Genomic DNA, 27,796 nt, shown 5'->3' on the forward strand with positions numbered 1-27,796 from the left:
TTCAATTAGTTTTTTCTGAATAATAAATTTGTTAAAAGATGACATTGAATTTTTCCTTGAAAGAAGGTGTGGACCTTCACTGGAACAAAGTTGAATACACTTCACTCAAAGATTCTTTGCTTGAAATAGCCCGCTAGCTAGTCCTGGGGGACATGAAAAATTGATGACAGACAATTTTGAAGCTGAAGAATCAGGTGAACTAAAATACTGGTAAGGCCAGTAACACACTAGGTTTGATTTCACATAATCACTTCATGTATATATACAAAATGGTGATAATACTGATTATGCAAAATGAAATCAGTGTGTTACTGGCCACTGTGATTTTCAATATCACTGATATTTCAGTTTTAGAGCTGCAAAACATTCTCTGAAAACAAGTGTATATTTTCAGTGTATGTCAAGAATACTTTTGTGACCTTTTTTTGTGTGCTCCAGTTTTGTCCATATTAATTAACCATTTTAAATACAGAAAATTTTCATTTTTTTCTAATATTCCTAAGTAAATTTCCTAAATTCAAAGGATCATCATTTCATCTGTGTTTAATTTTGCCAAACATAGAGAAGAAAATTCTTTGGCCATTTTCTTCCTATAGACTTTCATGGATAGAAATATTGTCAAGTTTCCAGATCCGGTATTTCCTCTTGTCGGACTTGATTGTCAATGTGAGATTATATAACCATGTCCTTCTCACCTATTTTATTCACATGTGTTTCTCAGTGGGAGCCCGTGTTTTGCAACTTTCTCTGATTATATATGTCTTTTATCACAAAGTTTTGGCATGACATAGGAACTAGTTCTGTCTCAGTATCTAGATTCCATTAATGTTATTCTAGTCTATAGAACACTCATTGAACTATTAAACAAAACCTCTTTCCTTGATAACTAATTTAAGCTACATTTTATAAATTTTTGCCTCATTCCAATACAAATGTTAAAACTGGTGCAAAATATTTGCTGGGTTTGCAATCTGGATTGGAAATAGTTTGTTTTTTTCAAATGAAGAAATAATTGGGACCTAATATAACAGTATTTTGCCAGAATATCTGACATGATAAAATGCCCAACATTCGAACTCATCTATGAATGTTTATAAGTATGTTTTATGTTCTGAATTTTCTTCTTCAGTTAGAAGCAAGATTTATGTGAAGCAATTTGATATTTTTTTTTACTGAACATCAAATTAATTTTTATGTTATATTAATAAGAATCACTTTTGTGTACACTGAAACAATAAAATACACATTAAATCAAGCAATTCATTCACTGATTGGTCCTCATTTAGGAAAAAATTCTGAGTGTTAATCTCCGAATTTTGTACATTTTCATTTCTTCATGGAGCATTAAAACTAACATTCATATTACAGTCATCAACGGATAGCTATTATGCCACATTCCAGGAGTTTCTCAATCTTTGCTGCAATGTCTGGATTCTTCAAATGTCTAAAATAAAGGAACCAAACATTTATATTTGCATTCTGGAGCAACAAACCATATAAATATTAAATACGTAATAAAATACCACGCTAAACAAAATTTTGTAAAAAATCTCTAAGGGAGATCAATACATGTAGTCTACAGTCTATTAAAAAAAAATTGAAAATTCTGACCAAAAAAATTGTGCAAGAATATCTGAGATTCATGATAAAAAGTATTAATGACCAAACTATCTATTAATGTTTTTGTAAATCTTGATTAATGCTAATAAGGTTAATCATCTTATAAGTTGTGGTAATGCATCAATATAGTAGCAGGATAGCATTCTTATTACAAGTCAAATTAGGGGTTCTTTTACAGGAATCGTCTGGTCTAGTTTTCCAGGTTTGAGGAAAAAATAAGAGTTTTCGTGGTATTTATTTCCTGGACAAAGAATTATTGAGTAGATGTATAGAATTTTACATACTATGGTGGACATAAATCCATGGATCTTCATATGGACCTCAAAAACACCAAAAAAAATAACCTCTGGGAAAATTAACAAGTTTGCTGCATTTTATACAAGACAGGGACAGGGCTTCAAAAAGTTTGGTTACTTTTAAAATTTGTTAAAATAAAGATTAGGAAAGATAAGTTTGGGATTAGCACATGTGGCTTTGGAGGGTAAAAAAAAAACCCTAAGAAGTCTCTGACAAGACTGTAGCTCTACTGTTTTGAACTCAATAATATGCCTTTGATAAGATTTAAAACAAGTCTAGATTGACCTCTGTAAAATCAGTATAATTTCTGTACTTACTCTCTGACAGCATTGGGGTCTTTCTGCATTTGTTCCAGGATCATGCGCATGGCTGGGTCATTTAGAATGGCCTGTACCTCCGGGTCTCCCATTGCTCGTCTTCTCACAGCCTCAGGGTCGCTACCCTCAGCCATCAAAGCATCACGGTAACCTTTCTGAGCCTCCTACAGAAAAAAATTAAACTGCTTGCTTAAAACAATAATAAACAATTAGGAAGAGGCATGGATTTTCTCTCCTTAAAATAACTAAAGGCTGTATGGATTTCCTTCCCCTTCAATGAAGCAGAAACATGGATTTTCTAACATTTTGTAAAACATCTACACCTACATAAAATTTATAGAAAATGACTCTGTTATTTAGTAGAGCAACATAAAACAGGAATTCTTCTTGATATATTGAGAAGGTATAGAATTTAACATAAAAGTCCACATTACTTTTTTGCACATATATTTTTGAGAAATATAATGATATTATTTATTATCTATTATGCTCAAAGCAAGAGGCCCATGAGCCACAAAACTCCCTGTGTTACTTTGGCCCTGTTGTTCATCCCCAGATTTTCCTCTTGTCATTACTTGTGATTCCCATTTTCAGACCGACAGACGTTTGAAGGATGGACAACAGTTGATCAGAAAAGCTCACCTGAGCTAAAAAGTTAATCCATAATAACTTCTGTATTTTGAATACTGATTTCTTGAATACTGTGAAATCACTAATTTTCGTGGGGGTTTTATTTTTGTTGTTTTTGAGCTATGAAGAGACCCACAAATTTTTGTCCACCATGAAATGTAATTTTTCACAGTTATTACAACTAAACAATTCTTCATCCACAAAATTACATCCCTTCAAACTCATTTTTTTCCTTAAACCATGAAAATTTGACCCCTCGAAAATATGCGATTTTACAGTATGAAGGGTAAGCTGCTTTGATTTGGAAGTTCCAAACTTTTTCTTTCAATAATTTACAATGAAATAACGATAGCTCAAATCATCTTATGTTTTAACTATTCCCATTGAGTTCAGGATAATGATGTTTGACTGTAGATGAAGGGATCTTACCTCAGACTTGGGATCAAGCTCCAGGGCTTTCTGGTAAGCAGATATAGCTTTGGTGGGCTCCTTCATTGCAAGCAGAATACTTCCTTTCCTGAGATAACCTTTTACTGTTCAACACAAAACATTGCAAAATTTAATACATAACATTTCAAATAAAACTTACTTACTGTGCCATGTAAAAAATACAATCATGTGACACTACATGTACAATCTTAATAAAATTAAATACTTTCTTGCTTGCAATTTTTCAAAATATGCAGAACTCCAATCTGCCGAGTATACATAATGTACTGGTCTTTATCTATGTAAAATATGACTTCACTTCCTAAATTTAAGATTTTCCCCCCTTCCATATACAAGATTTTTGCCACAGTGTAAGCATCCCATATTTATGTACAGACAAAATCTTCTAACTATAGACATGTGCTCACAATATCCTGTAAATTTACAAAACTTTCAATTTTTTAAATTCAATTTGACATGTAGAATGTTTAAACTTACTAAATTTGGGATCCAGTGCAATACATTTTTCACAATCTGCAATAGCCAGGTTGAATTCCATTAATTTTGTGTAGCAGGCCGCCCTATTGCTGTACAATTTGGCATCATCTGGATTCCTCTTGATAGCTTCATCATAATGTTTCTTTGCCTCTGGATATTTTCCTATAGAAGAAAACAATAACACCAATGTGGATTTTTGATTTTATGAAAATCATACTGCTAACATTAATAAGCTTTTAGAAAAACAAATGTTTCCTCTTACTTAATATGTATTGTTGTCACATAGACTTTACAAGTTTGTACACTTTTAATGTTATTTGTATTTTTAAAAGTTAAGCTTAGCTAGTCATAGTTTCATATATTTACCTTCTTGAAATAATTTATTGCCTTTGTTCTTTTCCTCCAATGAAATCTCTGGGTTGATGTAAGCCAGACGCTCCTTATCCTTCATTCTTTTCTCAATCTAAAAATGGAAACAAGTTTACAGAAATTTGACTTAAGAATACTGTAGATTCCTTATTTTTTGTGAGTACTTATTATCGCGAATGAGCTCCTCAACGTCAAATCGCGAGAATAATAATTCGCGAATGGACGGATGGTCAAGAGAATTTACTTAGATTTCAGCACCATAAAAATAAAGATGAGTAATTTTATTTCGCATGAGGAAATAATTAATTCCACACGTATATTTAGAAATCTACAGTAAAGTACATGTATAATCAAGAAAATCTACATGTACTGTCATGTCTTATATCATGTCTTTATGTGATAGCAAATTGTGATTCTAATTATTTGTTGGGTTTAAGTTACAGGTGAATGTAAAATGCTGATGCTTATTACAGAAATTTTAGCCATCAACAGGCATCAAAAGATTAGGAAAAACACTCACTTCTACAATTAATTTTGAAATTTCTGGCGTCCGGTACTCGGAGATAGACTTGTTAAAATAGCGTAGAGCGTTCTCTTCATCATCTTTCTTCATATAAGCCTTACCAATTCTGGCTAGAGCTCTGAAAAGAAACATTTTTTTTCCCCACTTGACAAGGATATTGATTTAAATTTCCTTCTGATGTCTAGGATTTATCCATTTCATTCAACATACACATTTTTTATCTATCAGGGAATGTGGCATATTTACTTCCCTTTAATCTTACATTTCTTCAATGCCACACAAGAACATTTTTTATTATCAGAAAATGAAACTGTATTGTGTGTCAAAGATAAAATCCTTACTTTGCTATAAGTGTGTAATCTGCTCTATTTTCTCGTCCAATTTCCACAGCCTTTTCACATTCTTCTATACATTTGTCATAGTTTTCTTGTTCAAAATACACCGCTGAAATACATAAATGAGACCTTGAAAGGACACTTCTTTAACAGATTTAAGTCACTGACAAGATCATAGCTCTTCTTTTTTTTAAATTGGTCCTCGTCTACGACCAGTAGAGCTAAAAGAAGAATGTTGTTTAAAAACATTATAACTTGCAGTTCTGTAATTTTTTGGGCAAGGCATCACATTAAGTGGCTTAGAAAATAGATATCCAATAACTTTTCGTATAACCCACCTGCTCTGTTATTGCGGAATGTGATGTCTGTTGGGTCTAGCTCAATTGCTGCAGAGTAATGGCTGAGGGCTGTCTCAAAATCTTTGTTCTTGTATGCTGCATTACCCTTTTGTTTTTCTTCAAGTGCCTATCAATGATATAATTAAAAATGAAGGAACTCATTCCATGTTTAAAAATCACCAGACTGTTAAACAAATAATTTTTTCTGTGCCTATCAGTTTTGTTTGTTTGTTTATCTGTTTGGTGCTTTTTATTTTTTTGGAGGGAAAGGTGATGTACAAGGACACCAGTTCTTTTCCAAGTAGCTCTTGTAACTTTTTAATTTATAATTCTTCTGTCTCTTGACATCACCTTTGTGTTAACATTCTTTGTACTACTAGAAGCTGAGGATTCAGAGGGGCTGGGGTTAGAAGATGAGGCATTTTGAGATTCTGGGAAAGTCTGAGGTTGCTGTGTGTCTGTCTCCATGTTTTCCTCTGTGAAAGCTGAAGGAGTGCTGACATCGAATCCCATGAGAACACCTAGAGTGGTGATTATTCTGGGATCGGCCATGTCCCTACAAAGTAAATCAAGATACATGTAGATAACTCACACATCATGAAAGATAACTCAAGCATCAAATTCTATAACAGTTCTTAAAACTTTTCAGCATGGCCATCTGACATTCTGACAGAGAGAAAAACTGTCAACCAGAGAACTGAATAATTTTTGTTCTTTTATTTACAATCCTGCTTACATTATTCAACTTTTATTTTTAGTTATGCAGTATGCCTTATTTAAAGAATGTTTCCACTTAGGCTTAATACTGTAAATTTATTATACCTGGGTATTTGACATGTACAATATTTGGTGGAAATTTATTTTTGATCCAGTTAGCGTATATTTGATTTAGCGCATTTCTTAATGTCCTTATTAGCCCCTTCACGGTAACTGCGGTACTACTCTTTTGCAGGGCAAAATAATAACGTTTGGCGAAGTTTTTGTTGAGAGATAATTAAATGACGTATATTTAACAATTACTTTTACGTCATATTTCACCAAACTATATCATTTTGCCCTGCAAAAGAGCAGTACAGCAGTTACCATGAAACGGTCTATTCATGTATATATGTGTGCAAGACATTTAGCAATGTACTTGATTTAGAGGAAGTTTCTTTCCGTGAAAGGTGCTAAAAATGAATACACAGTCAAATGCTATTCGTTTATGTACTGTGACCCCCTTTTTTCAACTTCTCTGATTTTGTTAAATTGCTGACTGTGTGTTACAATATTGTTAAAACTGTGTAGTTTTAACAGGGGTATCACTTAGAAAAGCATACTTTTTGGGTGGTAATTCAGGAGAACAGTACTTGCAAAAGCTGGATTTTAGATATCTCATTATTAAAAGTGTTTTCCATGTCTCATTATAATACAGTGTAGATGGAGCACATTTCCAATGAAGATCTTGCACTGAGAAATAATCTTATTGAATCTCAGAGCCATCAAAGCTTTCTGTTGCATAACTTGCATTGAAACTTTTTAAATAATACATAGCTCTAATCTCTATTCTTATTGACTTTTGATTCCCATAATATTGCAAAATTTAGACATAGAAGAGTTGCATTCTCAATCTGATAGGCTATTTTCCATACTTTTAGCTAATACTAACTTGACTATAGCTAATACTAACTTGAGGTCATTAGGATTTTTCTGTAGCTTTTCAATCATAGCACGGTAATCGGGTTGTTTAAGAAACTCTCGTGTTTTAGGGTTTGCTTGTAGCTTCTCCATCATGTCAGGAACAGCAAAAGGACTCGGTATAGGTTGGCTATTTCCAGGACCTGCAATAAAAGATTCAATGTAATACAACAAAATAAATATTTTATACCTTAAATTCCCATTAGAATTGAAAGCACATGAAATTGTAAAAAGTCTTCAGCTCAGGTGAGCTAAAATTTATATCAAATCTCGCAAATTAATTACTTGCTTTGTTGATTTTGTGAAAAATAAAGTAGTGAAATCATCTGAAATGTATGTGATTTACACCATTTTCTTTGATTACTTTTACCTGTAAGAACATCTTTGGTCTTCTGTAGTCCTTCTTTGAGGGCGGCATTTTCTGGATCCACCTTGAGCCCATCAGAGAAAACCTCATTTGCCTCCTCATATCTATTTAGACAACACAGGGCAGTGCCTTTCCTGGAATATCCCTACACAGAGAAAACAATTCACATAAAATGAGCTCACATTCTACTACACAGTTTTACATATCTCTTTAGCTTTATATTTAAGGAATGAATTTAAACCGCGAAGCGGTTTATAAAAAAGCGTAAACTGTTCCAACCCAGTTTATACCATATAAAATGGGTATAGCTATTAAATTCATTGCTTATAATTTAATTTTCATTCATTTGATGTAATAAAAAAAGATGATTGTTCTAACAAAATGACTTCAGTTTGTACAAAATTTGAATTTAACGTTGGGCGGATTGATACATTTTTGACGCAAGTCATTGCTACGTACTACGTAACCAATTCTATACCAAAGTAAAACTAAAAGTAATTTTTTATCCAATCAATCAGCATTACAACCAGAATTAAATTATTTCAAGATATTTACTTATTTGTTTCAATTTACCAAAGAATATTATAGGCTCAACATTTAGATCACTAACTGATTATACCAAAAAAAAAAAACTTTCTCATTTCATTTCAAAATACAACTCTGCAAAGAGAAATGAACTGAAAAAATTGTGTGGTACCTTAGCCCAGTTTGGCTGTAGATTAATAGCTTTGTCGGCATCCCCTATGGCCTCCAGGTATTTCCCTGCTTTAGTGAGAGCGGCTGATCTGTTACTGTACAGTACGTGGTTGTCCGGGTCCAGCTGAATTGCCTCCGTGTAACTCCCTATGGCCTCCTCAAACTTTCCCTGACTTAATGCCTCATTTCCTTGACTTTTCAGGGCTTCTGCCTAAAAAGTTTCAGGGCTGGAGGGGCATATTGTATAGCAAAAACATTCAAAACTTAGTTTATAAAACAGTCAGGTGCAATCTCTGCTCTATAAAATGGGAGAGAGGACATAGAAATAAAAGAAAATGCCATGAAGTTTCAAAATTCAAACTCTTTAAAGGGTTCCAACAGGGGTTTACAAATTAAAAGGTGAACTAATGTAGTGGTCAGGCAGGATCAACTGTCGATGGTCAAACCCTTCAGTTGGCAAAAAAATTAACATGGGGCACTCTGCTTGCTTGATTCACACTTCCTTTCAGGAGGCAAATGTGTAAATAAAGCACCTTATTGTGTTAATTAATGCAATATCAGGGCTTTCAAAAAGATTTGAAGCAGGTGGTACTTTATAAAAAATAGGAGGTACCACTTGGCGAACGCCGAAGGCGTGAGCCTGCTAGGGGGGTCCGGGGGCATGCCCCCCCGGAAAAATTTTGAAATTTAGAAGCCACCAGACAGCATTTCCTGGTTTCTAGACACATAGAAGTATGCTGCTATCAGTGTTATTTTTATGCCATGTTTCAAAGTTTATTTTTGGTCAATAAACATTACATGTGAAGTTTAGCACTGGATGGGTGGAATTACATAGAAAAATTAGTTATTTGAGAAGAGTAACAATAAGATTTAGGTAAAACTTCTAAGTTCTATGCTATATTTGTTTATATTTATAAATTTGTTCAAAAAAAATTTGAAAGGTTTGAGTTGTAAGTGTTATGTTTTAAATATAAAAAAATTATTGAGTCACGAAATGTAAATTCAAAATTTAGATTTAATAAAAGAGAAATGAAATTGTATTTGCATTAAATTAAATTCATTTCTGTTCTACAGTAAAGTGCAGACTTTAACAAAAAAAATTAGAAGAAACACTACATGATGCATAGCATGTACCAATAAATTCAGCATATTTTTCATGCACTGGTACATGTACATTAAAATAATATACATGTGTAAATTAGACAAAGATGACATCAAGACTGGAGACAAAAAAAAAAATTATATATGACTCCTTCACTTTACTGGATATGGTAACAATATTGGGAAGAAAGTAAACGTCCGCAAGGTCATTCTCTTGACCACTAGAAAACTGCTGAATCAAAGAATTAAATGTGTGGCAAAAGAAATAGTTTCTGTTTTATGTCCTTTTGTTTCATCAGAAAGTTGCAGATATTTAAGACTGTAAGTAATTTATATCGTCAGCTGCGGATTTTGACACTTGAATTTGAAGAGTTGAGGCTATTAAAATGTAGTACAGAGGTGGTCAAAGAACTATCTACTGTTCATGTCGGTCTCTCTATCGGTCAATTGTGTTGAAGACTTTCCGCGGTCTAGTTCCTTGTATCTTAAGGTAAGTCACTCCTGAAATTTGTTATATCAAGGGTTTTTTGAGAAGTATATTTTGGATAAGTACTCATAAAGTGTAACTCAAAATCGCAAAGAAAATAGGGGGTCAGTGTGCATCCTACTGATCTACGGTACATTTAAGTTGACCTTTTTGCACTTAAATTTCATCTCTTTGGTTAATTACTTTAACCCTTATTATATTTGATCAGATGTAAGCATGGCAATAAATATAATCTTATGTATTTTACGTAAAATAGTTTGAATAATATTTAATCATTAAACAAATCCTGCAAATTAATGCGCGTAAATTATTTTGTGACCTTTTTGCACTAAAAAATAACATATTTGGGGTATTAAAAAACTTAATAGGCAATAAATTTTTTTTCTTATATCAAACTTTTTACGACTTAAATGCTGATCAGTCACAAGTATCGAGTAGTTTAAAATAATGAAAGAAAAAGGTGGGGTCAGTGATGTTAATTTTGAAATATTTGTCAAAGTATGTGATTTTCAGGCAAAAAATGGTGTAAATTTGAACTTGACTTCTTTTAAAATATTTTCATTTTTTGGAAAAGTTTGTTGAAGGAAGGTGTAAAACTTAGTCTAAAAATATAAATTAAGACATATATTAAATATTTTTAGCAATATCAAAACGAAAATATTCTCCGAGAAAAAGTATGTGAGGCTAAATTTCCATTACATTAAATTTTATAAATGTGTAGATATGCAGAATTTTCTGCTAAATATCCTTCCACCAAAAGAAATAGTCCCTCATAAATCTTGCTTCTTTGTAGATTTTTGAGCAGTTTTTTCATTGAATGTTAAAAAATTTACATTGTTGAATTTAAATATGTTATAAAAATTGAATTTTAATAAGTAGTTTTGAAGTAAAAGCTTCTGCGTGAACTTTTCTAAAAAGCTGACGAGTGACTTACCTTAAAATCTTTTGTGAAACTCATTACCATTGCTCTAAATTGACACTTTCATTTCTGACACCTGGTTCCTATTTTTTATTTTTTTGGCCGTATTTATTTAAAATATATTCATAGCGAGCGCAGCGAGCGTCGCGAAGCGAGCTCAATAGACTAACATGTAAGAACAGAGGAAATTCGGATTGAAATCTGTACATACGTCAGCCAAATTTCTCTGTGCAACATTCCCAGAATTCCTGCACTACCCAATGACCTTTGCGCGAATAAATAAAGAAATAAATAATAACGTAAAGGATGAAAGGCTATCAGTTTGTAGATATTTTTCAAATAAACAAAAAATAACTCTGCAATGTTTTTCGACCAAAATTGCACTAGGTCTAGAGTTTCAACCAGACGCTCGGCTGTCTCCGTAAGCTCCAACGAGCTCCGTGACGTTGCGTGACGTCACAGGTAGTCGAGACGTCTCGTGCGGCTTGATGTTTGAAGTGGCTGATAAATTTTTCAAGTTTTTTCGATGGTACAACTGCGCTCGCCCCAACGGTCACACCGTAAAACATATTAGTCATTAGCTTTTGTCAAAATCAGTGACGGTGGAATTTGATATCGAAATCTACTTTCGTTTTCGACAAGATCTATAAGACGCGTTACGCAATCTCTTTTGTTTCATTTATTCAAACGCTTTAATGATCTTCTTGACTAACCAATCAAAAACGTTATTAGATACCATTACGGACTAAGAATAATACAAAGCTACGTAAGGCCAGATAGAATTAATCTTTAGATTCTCTTCCTAATTTGCTAAAATATTGGGGCGGGTGGGCGGATTTTATTTTTTATTTTTTATAATTGTTAAATTGGAAGTATCAACAAAACATGGACTCTCGTAAACATTTTTTGTTATGTTAATGCCAATATGAATAGATTTTATTCCTTTCATATTCTTTTAAATATTTAAAGAAGCTTCTTGCTTTAAAAAAATAAATATTTATTGTTAATTAAGAAATTATCAAGTACACAAATACGGCACACGCCAAACAAAATGGGGTGGGGATACCGATAAATTGTGTATGCATGTCAGACTTCCCCAAATACCTTTTGGTTTTACCAACCTCTGTTTTCTGTAAAATATCACCTTCTACTGGAAAACCTAGGCCTGAACAGTTTTAAGATTTAACATTTTCTTAGCATTCTTTAAAGTCTGCCTACGATGTTTTATTATTTCTTTTTTCAAAGAAAAATCACACACAATTGGAGATCGTTTAAAACTTGACCAGGTGTTATTTTCTCTGTCTATTTTTCCTTAGTTAAGATCTCTCTAATTTGCTCAAGCCATTAATACTATCTAGATGTGTTTATGCTATTTTTTCTTCTCTGCCTTTTTTACACTGACAATTTATCTTTTCATTACATATTTAAACTGCTTTTATTGCCGATTTTTCGCCATTCTTCACATGGCTCTTTTGCTATAAATAGCGACACGCGACTTTTAATACAGACGAGAGGTAACTCTTAAACTTTGACCAAAATTCTTGCTGAATAAAAATACATGGGAAATACTTTTAACACCCAAAAATCGAAATAAAAAACACCGAGGCGGGACATTTTGAGAGGGGCCGGCGGGGATGAGAATCTAAAGATTAATTTTATCTGGCCTAACCACAACTTTTGTAAAACATGGTAGGGCCTATCGTATTTTCACGCGATTTTTTTTTCTCCTCTGAATATTTTGGCCGGTACCATGAATGAATCCAATCGGGTAAAAGTACCGGGTACCGGCAGATTTTGAAAGGCCTGCAATATTGATTGTTAACATGACAAGCAAGCTCACAAATTGTAGTCTTATTGTTATTGTGAATTATGATATACAAGTAATCCTACATGCCAAAGTCATACCTTTTTTTACCCACTAGTCCCAACGTGAAATATTTCAAAATATAATCGATTCTATTCTACATTATTTACATTAATACAATTAACTGTCATCTCTTCCTGTATTTCCCCAATACATTATTAAAACAACTCTGCGAGCATTTCAAACATTTGTTTCAGTTCTAATCCGAAGGCAAAATCATATGGATTGATCCTATATAATTATTGTACAATGAAATGTCAAGAAAAATTTATCAAAGCCGAGCAATTCTGAAGGAGAGATATAAAATGTGAAAAAAGTTAACAGAACTAAGGACAAATTTAAGTACAGAAAGACAATCTCAGAAAAGCTCTCCTAAGTCTCCTTAGCTATCAGCTCACAGTGAGCTAACAAGAGTGAAAGTGTAATGGTTTATTAAATTGGCCATGGATTCCGGCCTGAGTAGCTAAGTCAGAAAAACACTGCCAGGGGCAACAACTTGAATTTATAAGACCTTAGGGTTGAGTCTTCCAGGGCAAAGACAATTTAAGGAGGGAGTGGAATATCACGATTTGGGCCTTTGACCTAGCTGTCAGAAGAGCACCTGACTAATGCTGCATGGATACCAGGTTCCTTCCCTGGTTGACTCCTTTCCTGTTTCACAAAGTTTGAAATCAAAAGGCAGTAGGCCTAGATGTTCTCATTTCCTCGGTCAAAGTAATTCTTTTAACATACAATTGTTTGGTAAAAACAATTTCTGTGTCAAATCATTTGTAGTCTTCTCCCCCATAGCATATTCTAGAATCTTAATTGTACTTCCTCTATATACATGCATCAAATTCCAAACAGATAAAATTGCATTGCTAACCAACCAAAAAAAAAAAAAGAAAAAGAAAAAAATGAAAGATTTTTTTTTTGTCATAAGAAAAGGTGATAGAATAAACTATAATCTGCTTAATTGCAACACTTAATTATAAAGAATGGAAATTAACTAAAAATAACTACTTTTTGCGTTATCAATTCCATTTTCTAGAATTTGCGATCGTTTTAAATTCGGGATCGGGGAAGAAACACGTGCAATTTTCTGATGCCGGGTGTTAACTGGCACACGTGCTGCTCAACAACAGATATTTGACATGAAATCTTTCCATACAACAATTAAATATCTAAACATTTCAAGAAATAAATCAATATAGACAGAATATTTCTTATTCCCTACCTTCTTCTTGTTTATGTCAGCCATGTTCTCTTCTCGAAATTTCTCAGAATTACTGCCCTTTCTTCGTACGGAAACTCTGAAGTATCAAAAATGTAAAGTTTTTTTTCTTCTTTTAATCAGTTTTTTTTTTGGTCAAATGATTTGCTCGGCCATCTGAGTACGATCATTTTTTTTAAAAATGAGGATTATATGTTAATCACTGCTACGTTTATGTTACCTACAGAGATTTCAACAACCTCGGTTAACAGCTGGTGGTTGGTATTTCGTAAATTCTATGGTCGCTATATTATGACTCCGTCATAAAATATAACCTATAATTTTTTTTATACTTAATCGATTGTATCAGGCACGTAGCAACAGGGGGGGGGGGCAGGGGGGCCTGCCATCCCCCCACTTTTTCCCCAACATTAGCTTTACTATTGAAAATGTCCATTGAAAGGTTGGTCCCCCCCACTTCTTACCACAGTATAGTAATATCTAGGAAATGCAGTATTGTATGCAAAAAGAAAAAAAAAAAAGGAAGTGGAAGGAAGTTGGCCTTGAAAAAAGTTGGCTACTACCCCCCCCCCCCCCCCCCCACGAAATAGGATTTTCGAGTTTGGGAAATTTCATTTTTTTTGCTTGTCAACATTTACAGGTAAGTAAAAAAAAAATTTTCTCTGGTTGCCCCCTCCCCTACCACTTTCAAAAACAATGCTACGTGCCTGTGTATTTTGGCTGAATGAATTGTGGTTCATATCAATTGTTAGGCCTTTGTTTTTATTCTGAATTTGACTACGGGAAGTTCTACCTGATCAATACATAGGACTCGAGGCCGATGTTACGGTCACAAGGGGATGCTTACTCCTCATTGGTACCTAATCCCAACTCTGGAATGTATTATGCCCTCTTCTCATTATGTAATTTTGTTGTTTATTGATTGTTTTTATCTATTACTTTTCGTTATCTTCACTTTACATTAAAGTTTAAATAAGTAAATAGGTAAATTCATTACAGGTACACATTGTATTTCCAATTTTGGGCCTATACAAGAGAAATACGAGGAAAATTAATTTAAGCATAAATAATTAAGAGAAGAATCAAATAAACAATAGAGAGGACATCATATCTTAAAAATACATACTTATATATATTTACATCCACTGCATATTATCTCCTTTATATCTTAAAGAAACCCGGCCAGTGTAATTTATCAGTCAGAAGGCCTAAACACCGCAAATCTTATCAACTCTTGATCAGTAGCTGTTCCGTCCATCAGACACACAATGATGTACATATCGATAATACAATATTTTACGTGCTAACTCTAATCAACGTTGCAACTTGCAGAAAAAAATATTTATCCCGCTTACATTAATTCAAGTACTAACAAAGAAAGCAATTAAGTAAGAAAGTTTGACATAGCAAAAAATACACACGTGCTGACACCTAAAACGCTTCCGTACTTACGCAGGTTATCTATTTTTACGAAAGGCAAACAGTATCCGCATCGTTTTTTGACTGGGGGTGTTAAAAAACGGAAACACCTAAAAAAAAAAAAACAAAAAGAAAAAAAAAAAAAATTGAAAAGAAAGCAAAAGAAAAATTGGAAAGTTCGAACTCGAAAATTATATTTCTTTCGTGAAGGGGGGGGGGGGGGGGGGGGGGGGGGAGGGGTGTTACATATTTATGCATTAAATATCTCATTATCATGAATTAACTACCACACTATACTACGAAAAAAAATTGGACATTTTTAATAGACAGAGGTTGAGAGAGTACCGCCCAACTTGCCAATGTAATGTTCTTTTTGAAACCGTCTTCCCTATATATACTCTTTAGTGACACCCCCCCCCCCCCATTACCTATTGAATGCATTGTTTTTATGCAAACGGAGATTGCTTGATATATGGGGGAAAATATTCAAAGTTTAATTTTCAATATTTCAAGAGTAAAGTATGCAAATTTCCAACTTCCATTTTTAACAAAGTTCAAGCAGTTTTCTATGATTTCAAAAAGCCCGAACTTTGATTTATTTCTAATAATATATATCTATCAGAATCGTTTCTTCTAGTCTAACTTTAACAGTGATGTCAAAAAGATTATTTCTTGCTTTTATTTATCTTTTAGAAACAAAGAAAAAATGATGCATTAAAACATTCTCATTCTGACCACATTTTCATTTAGGAGAATCAATAAATAAATATTTCGCCTGTAGAGATAATACCCGGTAATTTAACGAATACTTTTGTCTTAATATTTGGTGTGTATAATATTTTTTTTCGTTTGGAAAACGTACTGATAGTATGTTTTCCAAACGAAAAATATTTCGGGGTTTATAGTAATTATGTCGGTGATATATATTTTTTTCAAGTATTCAGAGAATTAAGTTTCTTCTCTGACTTCCAGCTTAGTCTATCAATTATTACTGAGTTTGCTCCAAAAAACTATAGACTAGACAAATTTCTTTGTAAGTAGTTTGGTGATCTTGATAAGGTTCAATCTTCATGTCATTTTATTGTTGCAAATTAACAACTTTTCAAGATGAGAATGAAAGATCCGAAGAGAGGTAAAATATGCATACTGTTCTTCCATTTCCATATCTTCGGCTTTCATATCATATTAAGAAGCATTTGAAGAATGGTAAAAATACCCCCCTTTCGAAATTATTATAGCTTTTGAAGATTTTGGAATGGAGTTGACCTTATTTCTACAATCAAAAAATTCTGGATTGATTTTTTTAGAAGTCGGTCCCCACTGGAATAAAAAATTAAGATCATGAGTCTTTATTACGTAAGCCTAGACTTGTTGGGCGGATGCTATCAAATGCTTTCTTTTCCACTTTGATGCTATAAATAGAATATAAATAGTTTGGTGAATCTTGCTTTTCATTGGATGCACTTTGATCTTTAGTCACGTGCTTTTTTGGTGGGAAATTTCTGCTGTTCTATTGTTCCCATTCATTGCCCATTGGCGCCTTTGAAAGTTGGCTTGTTGAATGTGCGTGTGAGATGTGTCCGTTGAATCAAATGCTATATCAGTATATGTTCGTAACTAATAATATTATATGGATTTTTATTAATTCTTCAACCAGGTCAGTCGTCTCTAAGTGAAATGTATTCTGTTCAGTATGTTCAATGCCCAATGTTCTAGCACACATTTCACAGTTTTGACAGCTTTTTAATGTGATTAATTTGCTATACTGAGTTAACTTGTAATATCAACACGGGACAATATTTATGTGGAAGTATCCTGGGGAAGTGCAGATTCTGAATTGTTCAAATCACACCCCTGGGGGTAGGGCGGGGCCACAATAGGGAATTCAAGTTTATATGGAAATATATAAGACATTGTTTAAAAATCTTCTCAAGGACCACTGGGCAAGGAAAGCTGAAACTTGTGTGGAAGCATTCTGGGGTAGTGTATATCTAAATAGATTGTCAAAATCATGACCTCCGTGGTAGAGCGGCCCTGGCCACAGTAGGAAATCTGAGTTTAACATTGAAATAAATAGGAAAAATCAAAATTTTCTTCTCAAGAACAACTGGGCCAGAAAAGCTGAAACTTTTGTATAGCATCCTGGGGATAATCCGGCCCCCGTCTGTCCATCTGTCCGTCTGAAAACTTTTCACATTTTTGACTTCTCTCAAGAACCACTGGGCCAATTTCAACCTAACTTACTACAGAGTATCCTTGGATGAAGGAGATTCAAGTTTGTTCAAATCAAAAGCCATGCTCTCTTTAAAGGGGAGATAACTAGGAATTAGTGAAAAAATAATTGAATTGTTTAAAAATCTTCTTCTCAAGAACCACTGGGCCAGGAAAGATGAAAATTACATGGAATTACATAGATTCAATTTTATTCAAATCTTGACCCCTGGGGGTAGGGTGGGGCCACAATGGATGAATAAATTTAACAGGAATACATAAGGAAAATCTTTAAAATCTTCTTCTCAAGAACAGCAAAGCCATGATTGATATTATTTATATGGAAGCATCGATCCTTACGTAGTGTAAAATAGAATTTGTTAAAATTGTAACCCCAAGGGGTGGGGTTGTGCCACAACAGGGGACCAAAGTTTTACATAGAAATATATAGGAAAATATCATTAAAAATCTTCTTCTCCCGAAGAACATCAAAGCCATGATTGGTCATATTTATATGCAAGCATCCTCATGTAGTGTAGATTCAAGTTTGTTCAGATCACGACCCCCCGGGGTGGGGTGGGGTCACAATTGGGGAGTAAAGTTTAACAATAGGAATATGTAGGAAATTCTTTAAAGGTATTCTTTCAAGAGCATCAAAGCCATGATTGGTCATATCTTAATGGAAACATCCTCAGGTAGCATTGATTCAAATTTGTTGAAATCATTGCCTGGAGATGGTGGTGGGGTGGGGGGGGGGGTAAGTTGGCCAATGATGGGTGATCCAAGTTTTACACAGGAATATATAGGGACTAATCTTTTTCTTAAGAACAAAAAAGCCATGATTAGTCATATTTATATGGAGGCATCCTCAGGTAGTGTAAAATCAAAATGGTTCAAATGAGGACCTCTGGGGGGTAGGGGTTGGGCACATCATAAACAGTCGACATGCATTCAGTGGATTGCATATATGCTGTTGAGTTTGAAAAATAAAAAAAAGACACTTCATACATTAATTAAAAGTCATAATCAGGCAAATATATGAATGAGTAATAAGGTATCATTTTTAAACATCTATCAAGATATAAAGGACTTTATGGTGAATTCAATCTCATACCAACTTCAGTATATTTATATCCTGATAAATGTTTTAAAATGATACCTTATTTCTTAAGTAACTACAGTTGCTATGGTGACTATGAATTTTCAGTGAGGAAGCAGCTTAGCAGATTTACTTCTGATGCTGTGTCTAACATACGTTTATAGAAGAATGATTGGACAAGTTTAATAATATTTTGAAGCAGAGCCATTTTCTTAAATTAGTAACTAAAAGGATATTGTATCCAAACTTGCATCGATCGCTGAATATTTGACTGACACGTCATACGATTCTCAATATAGGCGCTATATCTGACCTATTTAATTTCTAGATAAATGACCATATTAAAGGCTTTTGAGTCAATTGATACATTGCAAAATAAACTTAATCGTAGCTTGACTATACACTTTTTTTAAGTTCACCTCAATGAAGTTGGGGAGCTTATTATGTGATACCTTCTGTGTCTGCGTCGGCTGCCCAGGTTAAAGCTATTGTTGCAGTTTTCTCTTTAAGTACCGGTACTTCTATGCATGCAAGATGCTTCTAGTGTGTTTCATGTTCTATGTTGAGCAAATCTGCATGGGTGATACATCTAAGGATGCATACTACAAGAATTGCTACAGATGCTGGACCTGACCTACATTTTCCGGGTGAGTGAGAAGGTTAAAGTTTTTGGTGCAGGTCTCATTTCCAAGTAACTATAAGCCCTATGTTGACCTAACTTGCATGGGTGATACATCTGAGAATGCAATTACTACCAGGCTTGCTTTAGATGCTGGATCTGACCTACTATAAGCTGACTAACTATAAGCCCTATGTTGAATAAACTTGCATGAGTGTTACATCTAAAGATGCATACAAGCAGGCTTGCTATAGATGCTGGATTTGACCTTAATTTTTTTCCAGATGAATGAACAGGTTAAAGTTTTTGTTGCAGGTCTCATTTCCAAGGAACTATAAGCCCTATGTTAAAAATACCAAACTTGCAGCATGGGTGATACATCTTATGATCGATGCATACTACCTTGTAGGCTTGCTTCAGATGCTGGATCTGACATTTATTTTCCAGTTAGAGCAGGTTCATTCTAAAGTTACTATATTTAAGCCCTATGTAGACCAAACTTGCATGGATATGATACATCTAAGGATGCACACTATCGGGCTTGCATCTAGATATTCCAGATGAGTGATTTTTGGATATACACTTCTAAATTATTAGTTTAATGTAGGACTTTGCCTACTGAAAAAAAAGCATTCATTGAGGTGATCTGAGCTCTGTAATTTCTGATTACCTAAGTTATGAGAAATGCACCTACATGTTGTATAGGGATCACATTTACCAATCATGCATCAGATGCAGCATCTGAGTTACCTGGATGAACTGATTTAATCAAAGAACTATATGCGGTATATTGCATATATTTGCCCCCACAAAAGTCAAATTTTGAAAACTTCCTGAAATGTGCTGAATTCAATAAATTGTATGAGAAATATAAATTAATAGAAAATATTATAATGTCAAAGCAGTGTATTCACAATTTTTGTTTTTATGACGTCACAAACTAGTCCGATTTTATATCCTTTTTCAGAAAGAGGTACAAAATGGACAAAATTTCAACAATTTTATTTGAAATTGATAGAGCGCAAGTTTGTTCAGGAACAATATTGACATATTTCATTGATATTATCATTCTACACATTATATCAAAATATTGATCCTGAACACGCATGCGCTCGGTTACTTTTACTCAAAATATCGACGAAATATGTACATTTTTCTGTAAAATTCATAAAAAAACTGAAATTTACGTCATGTTTGTGACGTCATTACGTACATATGGCGTTATTACTTAAAAAATATTCAGTGCTTTAAAGTCAGCATATACTCCCCTGTTTAAGAACTTAATTAAATATATATCCATCAAAGTTTGATTTGGGGGGCAAATATTGGTCATTACCGAATAAAGTTCTTTTCAAGGTAACTTAAAAACAATTTTTAGTTGAGATTTTTAGCCGGTCCATTCCCAAGAAAAAATAAATGCAACATAGGAAATAAGAAAAAAAATCCAGTAGTGAGTGATATCCATAGGATAAAGGGCTAAACATGGAATAAAGTCAATTGTCATACCTTAAGAAATTTGTTCCCATACAAATCTATACGAAAAAAGTCTTAACATTTCTAACTTTTTGCTGAGCAGGCATAAAAATAATTGATGTTTGACCGCTGAGAGAGATGTTGAACTGGTCGGTGAAATGTTGGACTGCTTACGTCACAGAATAGGCGGAGCTTAATCTCATTTTCATTGGTTGGTGTTCAACAGTGACGGTCCTGATGTTACATCACGGAAGACATTATAAATTACATGTATGTTAAAAAAATAAAACAAAGTGAAAGGTATAACAAACAAAACATTTATTGACTGAATTCTCAGGCAAAATGCGTTTTGTCGACCCTCGAACCAAACTGTCTGCCTTCGGCCTAACAACCTCAGGCAGACAGTTTGGTTCTGGGGTCTGACAAAACGCATGTTGCCCTCAACTCAGTCAATAAAAGTATAATATTAGCTGGCCTCTAATAAAGTATTGTTTATTTGCAGTTTCCTTCCTGATATTTGAAATCTCTCTTTGCTGGGACTTCTCATCTCATTGGAGATGGTGGAATAAGGACGTGGAGGCAGCTGGCTCTTTCATCGTTGGAGGATTTGAAGGAGGCTGGGCATATTGGATTGGAACAGCATGCCAGCAACGCTGGAATGGAGGTATTTCCTAGTCATTAAGAAAGAGCCAAGGTAAGGTCGTTTCATTATTATTTTTGCACTTCTACTAAGTACTAACATTTCCCTCCCCTCCCCCACTCTCGGCACATCTTTTGTAAAAGTTTTTTGTTGTTTTTTTATTGTGTTGTTTTTTTATTTGTCTAATCTTCTCTGTTCTCTCTTTGCCTGGACTTCATCGTTGGAGATGGTGGAATAAAGACTTGGAGGTGGCTGGCTGGCTCTTTCATCGTTGGAGGATTTGGAGGAGGCTGGGCATATTGGATTGGAACAGCATGCCAACAACGCTGGAATGAGGTATTTCTGAGTCATTAAGAAAAGGCCAAGGTAAGATCGTTTCATTATTATACCCCCCGCAAACGAAGTTTGGGGGGGTATATAGGAATCACCTTGTCCGTCTGTCCATCTGTCTGTCTGTCCGTCTGTCTGTGCAAACGTGTCCGGTCCATATCTTTCTTACAGAGGGACATTAGAATCTACTACTCCACACAAAGATTGCCCATGACCTAAGGGTGTGTCATGACCTTGACCCAAGGTCATTTGGGGAAGTTCAAGGTCACTGGAAGAAAAATTTCATAATTCATGTCCGGTCTACATCTTTTTTATGGATCAACTTGGTAGGTTCTCATTTCATGCAAAGATTTCCCATGACCCAAGGGTGTGTCATGACCTTGACCCAAGGTCACTTGAGGAAGTTCAAGGTCACTGGAAGAAAAAGTTCATAATTTGTGTACGGTCCATATCTTTCTTATGGATAAACTTGGTAGGTTCTCATTTCACGCAAAGATTCCTCCTGACCTAAGGATGTGTCATGACCTTGGGTCAAGGTCATTTAGGGAAGTTCAAGGTCACTGGAAGAAAAGTTTCATAATTTGTGTCCAGTCCATATCTTTCTTATGGATAAACTTGGTAGGTTCTCAATTCACAAAAATATTGCCCTTGACCCAAGGGTGTGTCATGAACTTGACCCAAGTTCATTTGGGGAAGTTCAAGGTCACTGGAAGAAAGAGTTTACAATTCGTGTCTGGTCTACATCTTTGTTATGGATAAACTTGGTCGGTTCTCATTCTACACAAGGATTGCCCATGACCCAAGGGTTTGTCATGACCTTGACCCAAGGTCATTTGGGGAAGTTCAAGGTCACTGGAAGAAAAAGTTCATAATTCATGTCCGGTCCATATCTTTCTTATTGATAAACTTGGTAGGTTCTCATTTCACACAAAGATTGCCCATGACCCAAGGGTATGTCATGATCTTGACCCAAGGTCATGGGGAATTTCAAGGTCACTGGAAGAAAAATTTCATAATTCATGTGTTATACATATCTTTATTATGGAAAAACTTACTTCTGAAAAAAACCAGCGGGGGGTATTTTGTCCTGTTTGGACAGTTCTAGTTATTTTTGCACTCCTTCTAAGTACTAACATTTCCCTCCCCTCCCCCACTCTCATTACATCTTTGTAATATTTTTGACTCGTTTTGTTTTTTTTATTCTGTAATTTTTTTATTTGTCTAATCTTCTCTGTTCTCTCTTTGCTGCGACTTCATCATTGGAGATGGTGGACTTGGAGGTGGCTGGCTCTTCATTGTTGGAGGATTTGGAGGAGGCTGGGCATATTTGATTGGAACAGCATGCCAACAATGCTGGAATGGAGGTATTTCTGAGTCATTAAGAAAAGGCCAAGGTAAGATTGTTTCATTATCATTTTTGCACTCCTACTAAGTACTAACATTTCCCTCCCCTCCCCCACTCTCAGCACCTCTTGTAATATTTTAAATTCATATTTTTTTTCTGTTGTTTTTTTTATTTGTCTAATTTTCTCTGTTCTCTCTTTGCCAGGACTTCATCGTTGGAGATGGTGGACTTGGAGATGGCTGGCTCTTCATCGATGGAGGATTTGGAGGAGGCTGGGCATATTTGATTGGAACAGCATGATATATGCTGTTACGCCAACAATGCTGGAATGGAGGTATTTCTTAGTCATTAAGAAAAGGCCAAGGTAAGATTGTTTCATTATTATTTTTGCACTCCTACTAAGTACTAACATTTCCCTCCCCTCCCCAACTCTCATCACATCTTTTGTAATAGATGTTTTTGTTTTGTTTTTATATTTGTCTAATCTTCTCTGTTCTCTACCTGCCGGGACTTCAGCGTTGGAGATGGTGGACTCGGAGGCAGCTGGTTCTTCAACATTTGAGATGGTGGAATAAGGCTTGGAGGAGGCTGGGCATATTGGATTAGAAAAGCATGCCAACAATGCTGGAATGGAGGTATTTCTTAGTCATTAAAAAAAGCCAAGGTAAGATCGTTTCATTATTATGTTTTGCACTTCTACTAAGTACTAACATTTCCCTCCCCTCCCCCACTCTCAACACATATTTTGTAGTAGTTTTTTCTTTTTGTATTTTTTTCTGTTGTTTTTTATTTGTCTAATCTTCTCTGTTTTCTCTTTGCCGGGACTTCAACGTTGGAGATGGTGGAATAAGACTTGGAGGTGGCTGGCTCTTCATCGTTGGAGGATTTGGAGGAGGCTAGGCATATTGGTCTTGAACACCATGCCAACAACACTGGAATGGAGGTATTTCTTAGTCATTAAGAAAAAGCCAAGGTAAGATCATTTCATTATTATTTTTTGCACTCCTACTAAGTACTAACATTTCCCTCCCCTCCCCTACTCTCAGCACCTCTTTTGTAATAGTTGTTTTTGTTTTTTGTTTTTATATTTGTCTAATCTTCTCTGTTCTCTCTTTGCTGTGACTTTATCGTTGGAGATGGTGAACTCGGAGATGGCTGACACGTCATCGTTGGAGATGGTGGAATAAGGACCTGGATGAGGCTGGGCTTATTGGTTTTGAACAGTATGCCAACACTGCTGGAATGGAATTTGAAATGGTATTTCAAGAATAACAGAGGTAATATCTAACAATTCTTACAAATTCCTAACAAACTTCTAACAAAACACTCTAACAAACTATTAACAAATCATCCTAACAAATCATCCTAACAAATTTCTTACAAATCACCATAACAAGTTACTAAAACTACTAACAGTCTGCTAAATGTTGTGTGATGCGTCTAGTGTGTTGGTGTTAGTGTCTGTGTGCTTGTCACCTCTCGCTTTGCCATCACCGCTGGCTAGCAGCAATGCGAAAAGGGAAGGAATTTTTATGTCTTTCCCTGCCAGTACATATCCTCTCCACAACAAGTCCTATGCGATGCCTCCACATGGAAGCAGACGGATACTGGGCACCTTTTGGTCCCAGGCTAAGTTCGCAAGGGCGCACAGAAAGATGAGTCTTGAAAGCCTTGGCTGGCACCTCATCCTAGATGAGAAAACTGATCACAACCCTGATTTAGTAGGAGATTTAAGCCCTGTTCACACAGAGAATTTAATTCGAATCAAACGTAAGTTACTGTGAATTAAATTTGAACAGCGTTCACACTGAGAATTTAATGCAAATTAGATTAATTCTAATAAATAACTTTGAATTTGCTCCGTGCTCTTTAAAAATCTTATGCTCAGGAACAGCAAAGCCAATGTTATTGATATGGAAGCATCCTCAGCTAAACTGATTTGCTGATGAGCAATATGGCCCATGGGCCTCTATTTCACTTTTGTGTTTTCCTCACTTTGTTGCAGGTCTGATGTATGTTGGCAGCTGATTCTGGTCAGCATACCACACATACCCTCTTTAGAGAGACTGGTACACAGGTGACTGACAGCCATTACCACATTTAGCTGTGCAGCTCTCTCGTCCCCTTCCAGATCTCATGACTTTGTAAAGCTTTTCTTAGTGACTGGTAGTAGCACTTTTTGCAACAAATCCATTGCCAGACCTCGCTTTTCCTCAAGTGAACCATCACAGTCTGGAAACTTTTGTTAGTGTTCTTTAAATGCAATATTCCAGTTTTTTGACTTACAGACGTTTCTTGCAAATCATTTAATTTCACCAACTTTAAGTTGTCTGAAAAGTCTTTCGCAAGGAATTATCTACAGAGAGATTTATTTTCATTTTTCACTTTTGGCATCTTATTTAAGGCCAAAGGTATTAATTTTGGTCTCATATTTAAATTAGGAATATCATTTGTTTAGCAGAAATGTCCCATTCTAAAATGAGTCACTCAGGTGACTTATTGCTGTATCTATTACCTGGTATTTTTTATCGTTGTACATCAATCGGTCCTAAACTTTTGAACATTTTTAGCTTCTTCTCTGGACATGCTGAACCAATTTCAACCAAATTTGACATAATGTGGATGAAGGGGAAGAAAAATTTGAATTTCATGGTCCCCCCCCCCCTCCCCCTGCATCCTGGCAAACTTAAAATCTTCTTCTTCAGTCATGGACATCAAGCAGTCAAACTGTTGGCATGATTGTAATAAGCTTCGAGTCCTCTACCAAATTGTGAAATCCATGGCCCTAAGGTCAGATGCTCTAGTGCTAGGGTGGGGCTATATAAATCAGAATTTCATGGCCCCAGGGTCAGGGGTTCTGGTGTTAGGACGGGGCTTTATTGATTATAAAGTGTAAATGCATTAATTCTTTGAAAATTTTCTTCTTTGCTTCTGGATTTTTAACATACTAACTTCATACGTAGGTATGATGAGCACGGGTGGGTTCTTCCTTCAGAATTATGAATTTCAAGGCCCCTGGGTCAGGGTACTGAAAGGGGGGCTCTAATTATTACGTTTGTATGTACTGAAAATGAATTAATGCTTTGAAATCTCCTCCTTGGAATTGATCAAACATTTATGATGAGCAATGGTGCCTTTTCCAAAATTGTGAAATGTGTGGTCCCAGGGTCAGGGGTTCATGTGGGATGAATTTAAGGCACTACTTGCTTTAATACATTACGACACTTTATTGAATTTTCAGACGTGGGAAAATTGAAGACTTTTGCTCATTACCATCCAAGTGAGCTTAATTTTGCTCATATGCATATGGTTAGTATTTTCCTCCCTAATGGAGACTAACAATTTGCACATGATCAAAATCAAATTCTACCTTATGTGCATTATGACATTTCTTAATATTTACATTTCTAAATAATTATCCTTAAGATTCTTTGCAGACATGAAGACTGTTCATTTTCTCATGAACTAAACTGTGGATGAGCATGAATATCTCCATTGTTACGTCATAATACCGCACTTGACGTCAAAACTACATGTAAAGTGCAAACTGTTTTGCTTTAAAAATGACTGTTAAATGGCCAAAATTTTGTGGCCACTCATCAGAAAAATTATGTAAATATAAGAAATGAATTTATTTTTTGAAGATTCATGAGGTACATGTATATATGAACTACAACACTTCACACCAGCATTATTAATGATTTATCATGAAGCGCTAATGAGCTCCATGAAATATGCTGGCGTGAAGTGTTGTAGTTCATAAACCTCGTGAATCTTCAAAAATTACCGTAAATATGTTTCTTAACTAGACTCTCATGTGTGTCTTATGAGCTGCTCATGAGCTTTAAATTTTGGAATGTTTGGTATGGTTGATAATCATAAGCTGACATTTTTTTCAAAAATGAGGCTTTTGCATCTTACAGGTTGAAGAGTAGACTTCAAAGGATGTTTTTCTTTAACAATGTGGAAAACTACATTGCTTGTTCCAACTGGAAATTAATTCTGACGGATTTTGAGATGTTGACCCTCCAAGATGTGGAAATGAGCAGCTCCAGTCAAACAAGAATTGGTGCAGCTAATACAACCAGACAGAACTGGTGGAAACAACTGGAAAAGAGAGACTGAAAGATGCTGACCTTTCCAGCAGCACTGATCAGGAAGGTGACTTGTCAAAAATCCAACATCTTTTTTAGGTCACCTGAGTAAACTATTGCTATATATAGATATTTGTTTTGGTCTGTCATTGTGTGTCTTGTGTCGTGACTGTGAACATTTGAACATTTTCAGCTTCTCTGCAACTGCTCATCGATGCAACCAATTTTACATGTAACCGATTTTGGCATAATGCATCTAGCTATGGGTGAAGGGGGAACAAAAATCGTGAATTTCATCCCCCCACCCCACCCCAAGTGCCAAAACCACTAAAATTAATGCAATCCTCTTCTTACTCCTGGACATCAAGCTGTCAAACTGTTGGTATAATGATTGTTGTAATAAGCATTGAGTCCTACCAAAGTTGTGAACTTTGTGGCCCCAGGGCCAGGGTTCTATGTGTAGTGTTATGGTTGGGCTGTATAAATTATATAGTGAAAATGCATTAATTCTTTGAAAATCTTTTCTTCTCTGCTACTGGGTAATAATCAAAATTAATGTATAGTTATAATGAGGAAAGGGTGCCTCTTCAAAAATTTTGAATTTCATGGCTTCAGGGTCAGGGGTTCTGGTGTTGGGGCTGGGTTCTGATTGATTATATAGTGAAAATACATTATTTCTTTGAAAACCTTCTTCTCTACTCCTGGGTATTAAACAAACTAATTACATACATGTAGTAATGATGAGGGAGGGTGCCTCTTTCAAAATTTTGAATTTTATGGGCCCATGCAGGGTCGGTTTCAGGTGTTGGGTAGGACTATATAAATTATATAGTAAAATGCTTTAATTCTTTGAAAGTCACGATCTGGAGGCCTGGAATTGATACTC

The 27,796-nt window shown here is 35.0% G+C and overlaps 2 protein-coding genes across 2 annotated transcripts; one reads left to right on the forward strand and one right to left on the reverse strand.

Annotated features, from left to right (window-relative positions):
• Positions 1 to 1,246: 1,246 nt before the first annotated feature.
• On the reverse strand, positions 1,247 to 13,762 carry LOC134273458 (stress-induced-phosphoprotein 1-like). Its single transcript, XM_062755658.1, has 13 exons — positions 13,684 to 13,762; positions 8,098 to 8,307; positions 7,404 to 7,545; positions 7,026 to 7,176; positions 5,708 to 5,912; positions 5,357 to 5,483; positions 5,025 to 5,127; positions 4,681 to 4,801; positions 4,158 to 4,254; positions 3,792 to 3,953; positions 3,294 to 3,397; positions 2,235 to 2,398; positions 1,247 to 1,444 (listed from the first exon to the last, which is right to left on the reverse strand). The coding sequence occupies exons 1-13, from the start codon at positions 13,705 to 13,707 to the stop codon at positions 1,372 to 1,374; spliced, it is 1,683 nt and encodes a 560-aa protein (XP_062611642.1). The 5' UTR covers positions 13,708 to 13,762; the 3' UTR covers positions 1,247 to 1,371.
• A 10,438-nt stretch (positions 13,763 to 24,200) lies between these two features.
• Positions 24,201 to 24,926, forward strand: LOC134273457 (uncharacterized). The gene is made up of 2 exons (XM_062755656.1): positions 24,201 to 24,586; positions 24,822 to 24,926. The coding sequence occupies exons 1-2, from the start codon at positions 24,241 to 24,243 to the stop codon at positions 24,842 to 24,844; spliced, it is 369 nt and encodes a 122-aa protein (XP_062611640.1). The 5' UTR covers positions 24,201 to 24,240; the 3' UTR covers positions 24,845 to 24,926.
• The last annotated feature ends 2,870 nt before the right edge of the window (positions 24,927 to 27,796 follow it).

Source organism: Saccostrea cucullata, unplaced genomic scaffold (genome assembly GCF_032062105.1).
Source record: "Saccostrea cucullata isolate Sc308-1 unplaced genomic scaffold, CSIRO_AGI_Scuc_v1 ctg8578, whole genome shotgun sequence".
Lineage (NCBI taxonomy): Eukaryota > Metazoa > Mollusca > Bivalvia > Ostreida > Ostreidae > Saccostrea > Saccostrea cuccullata.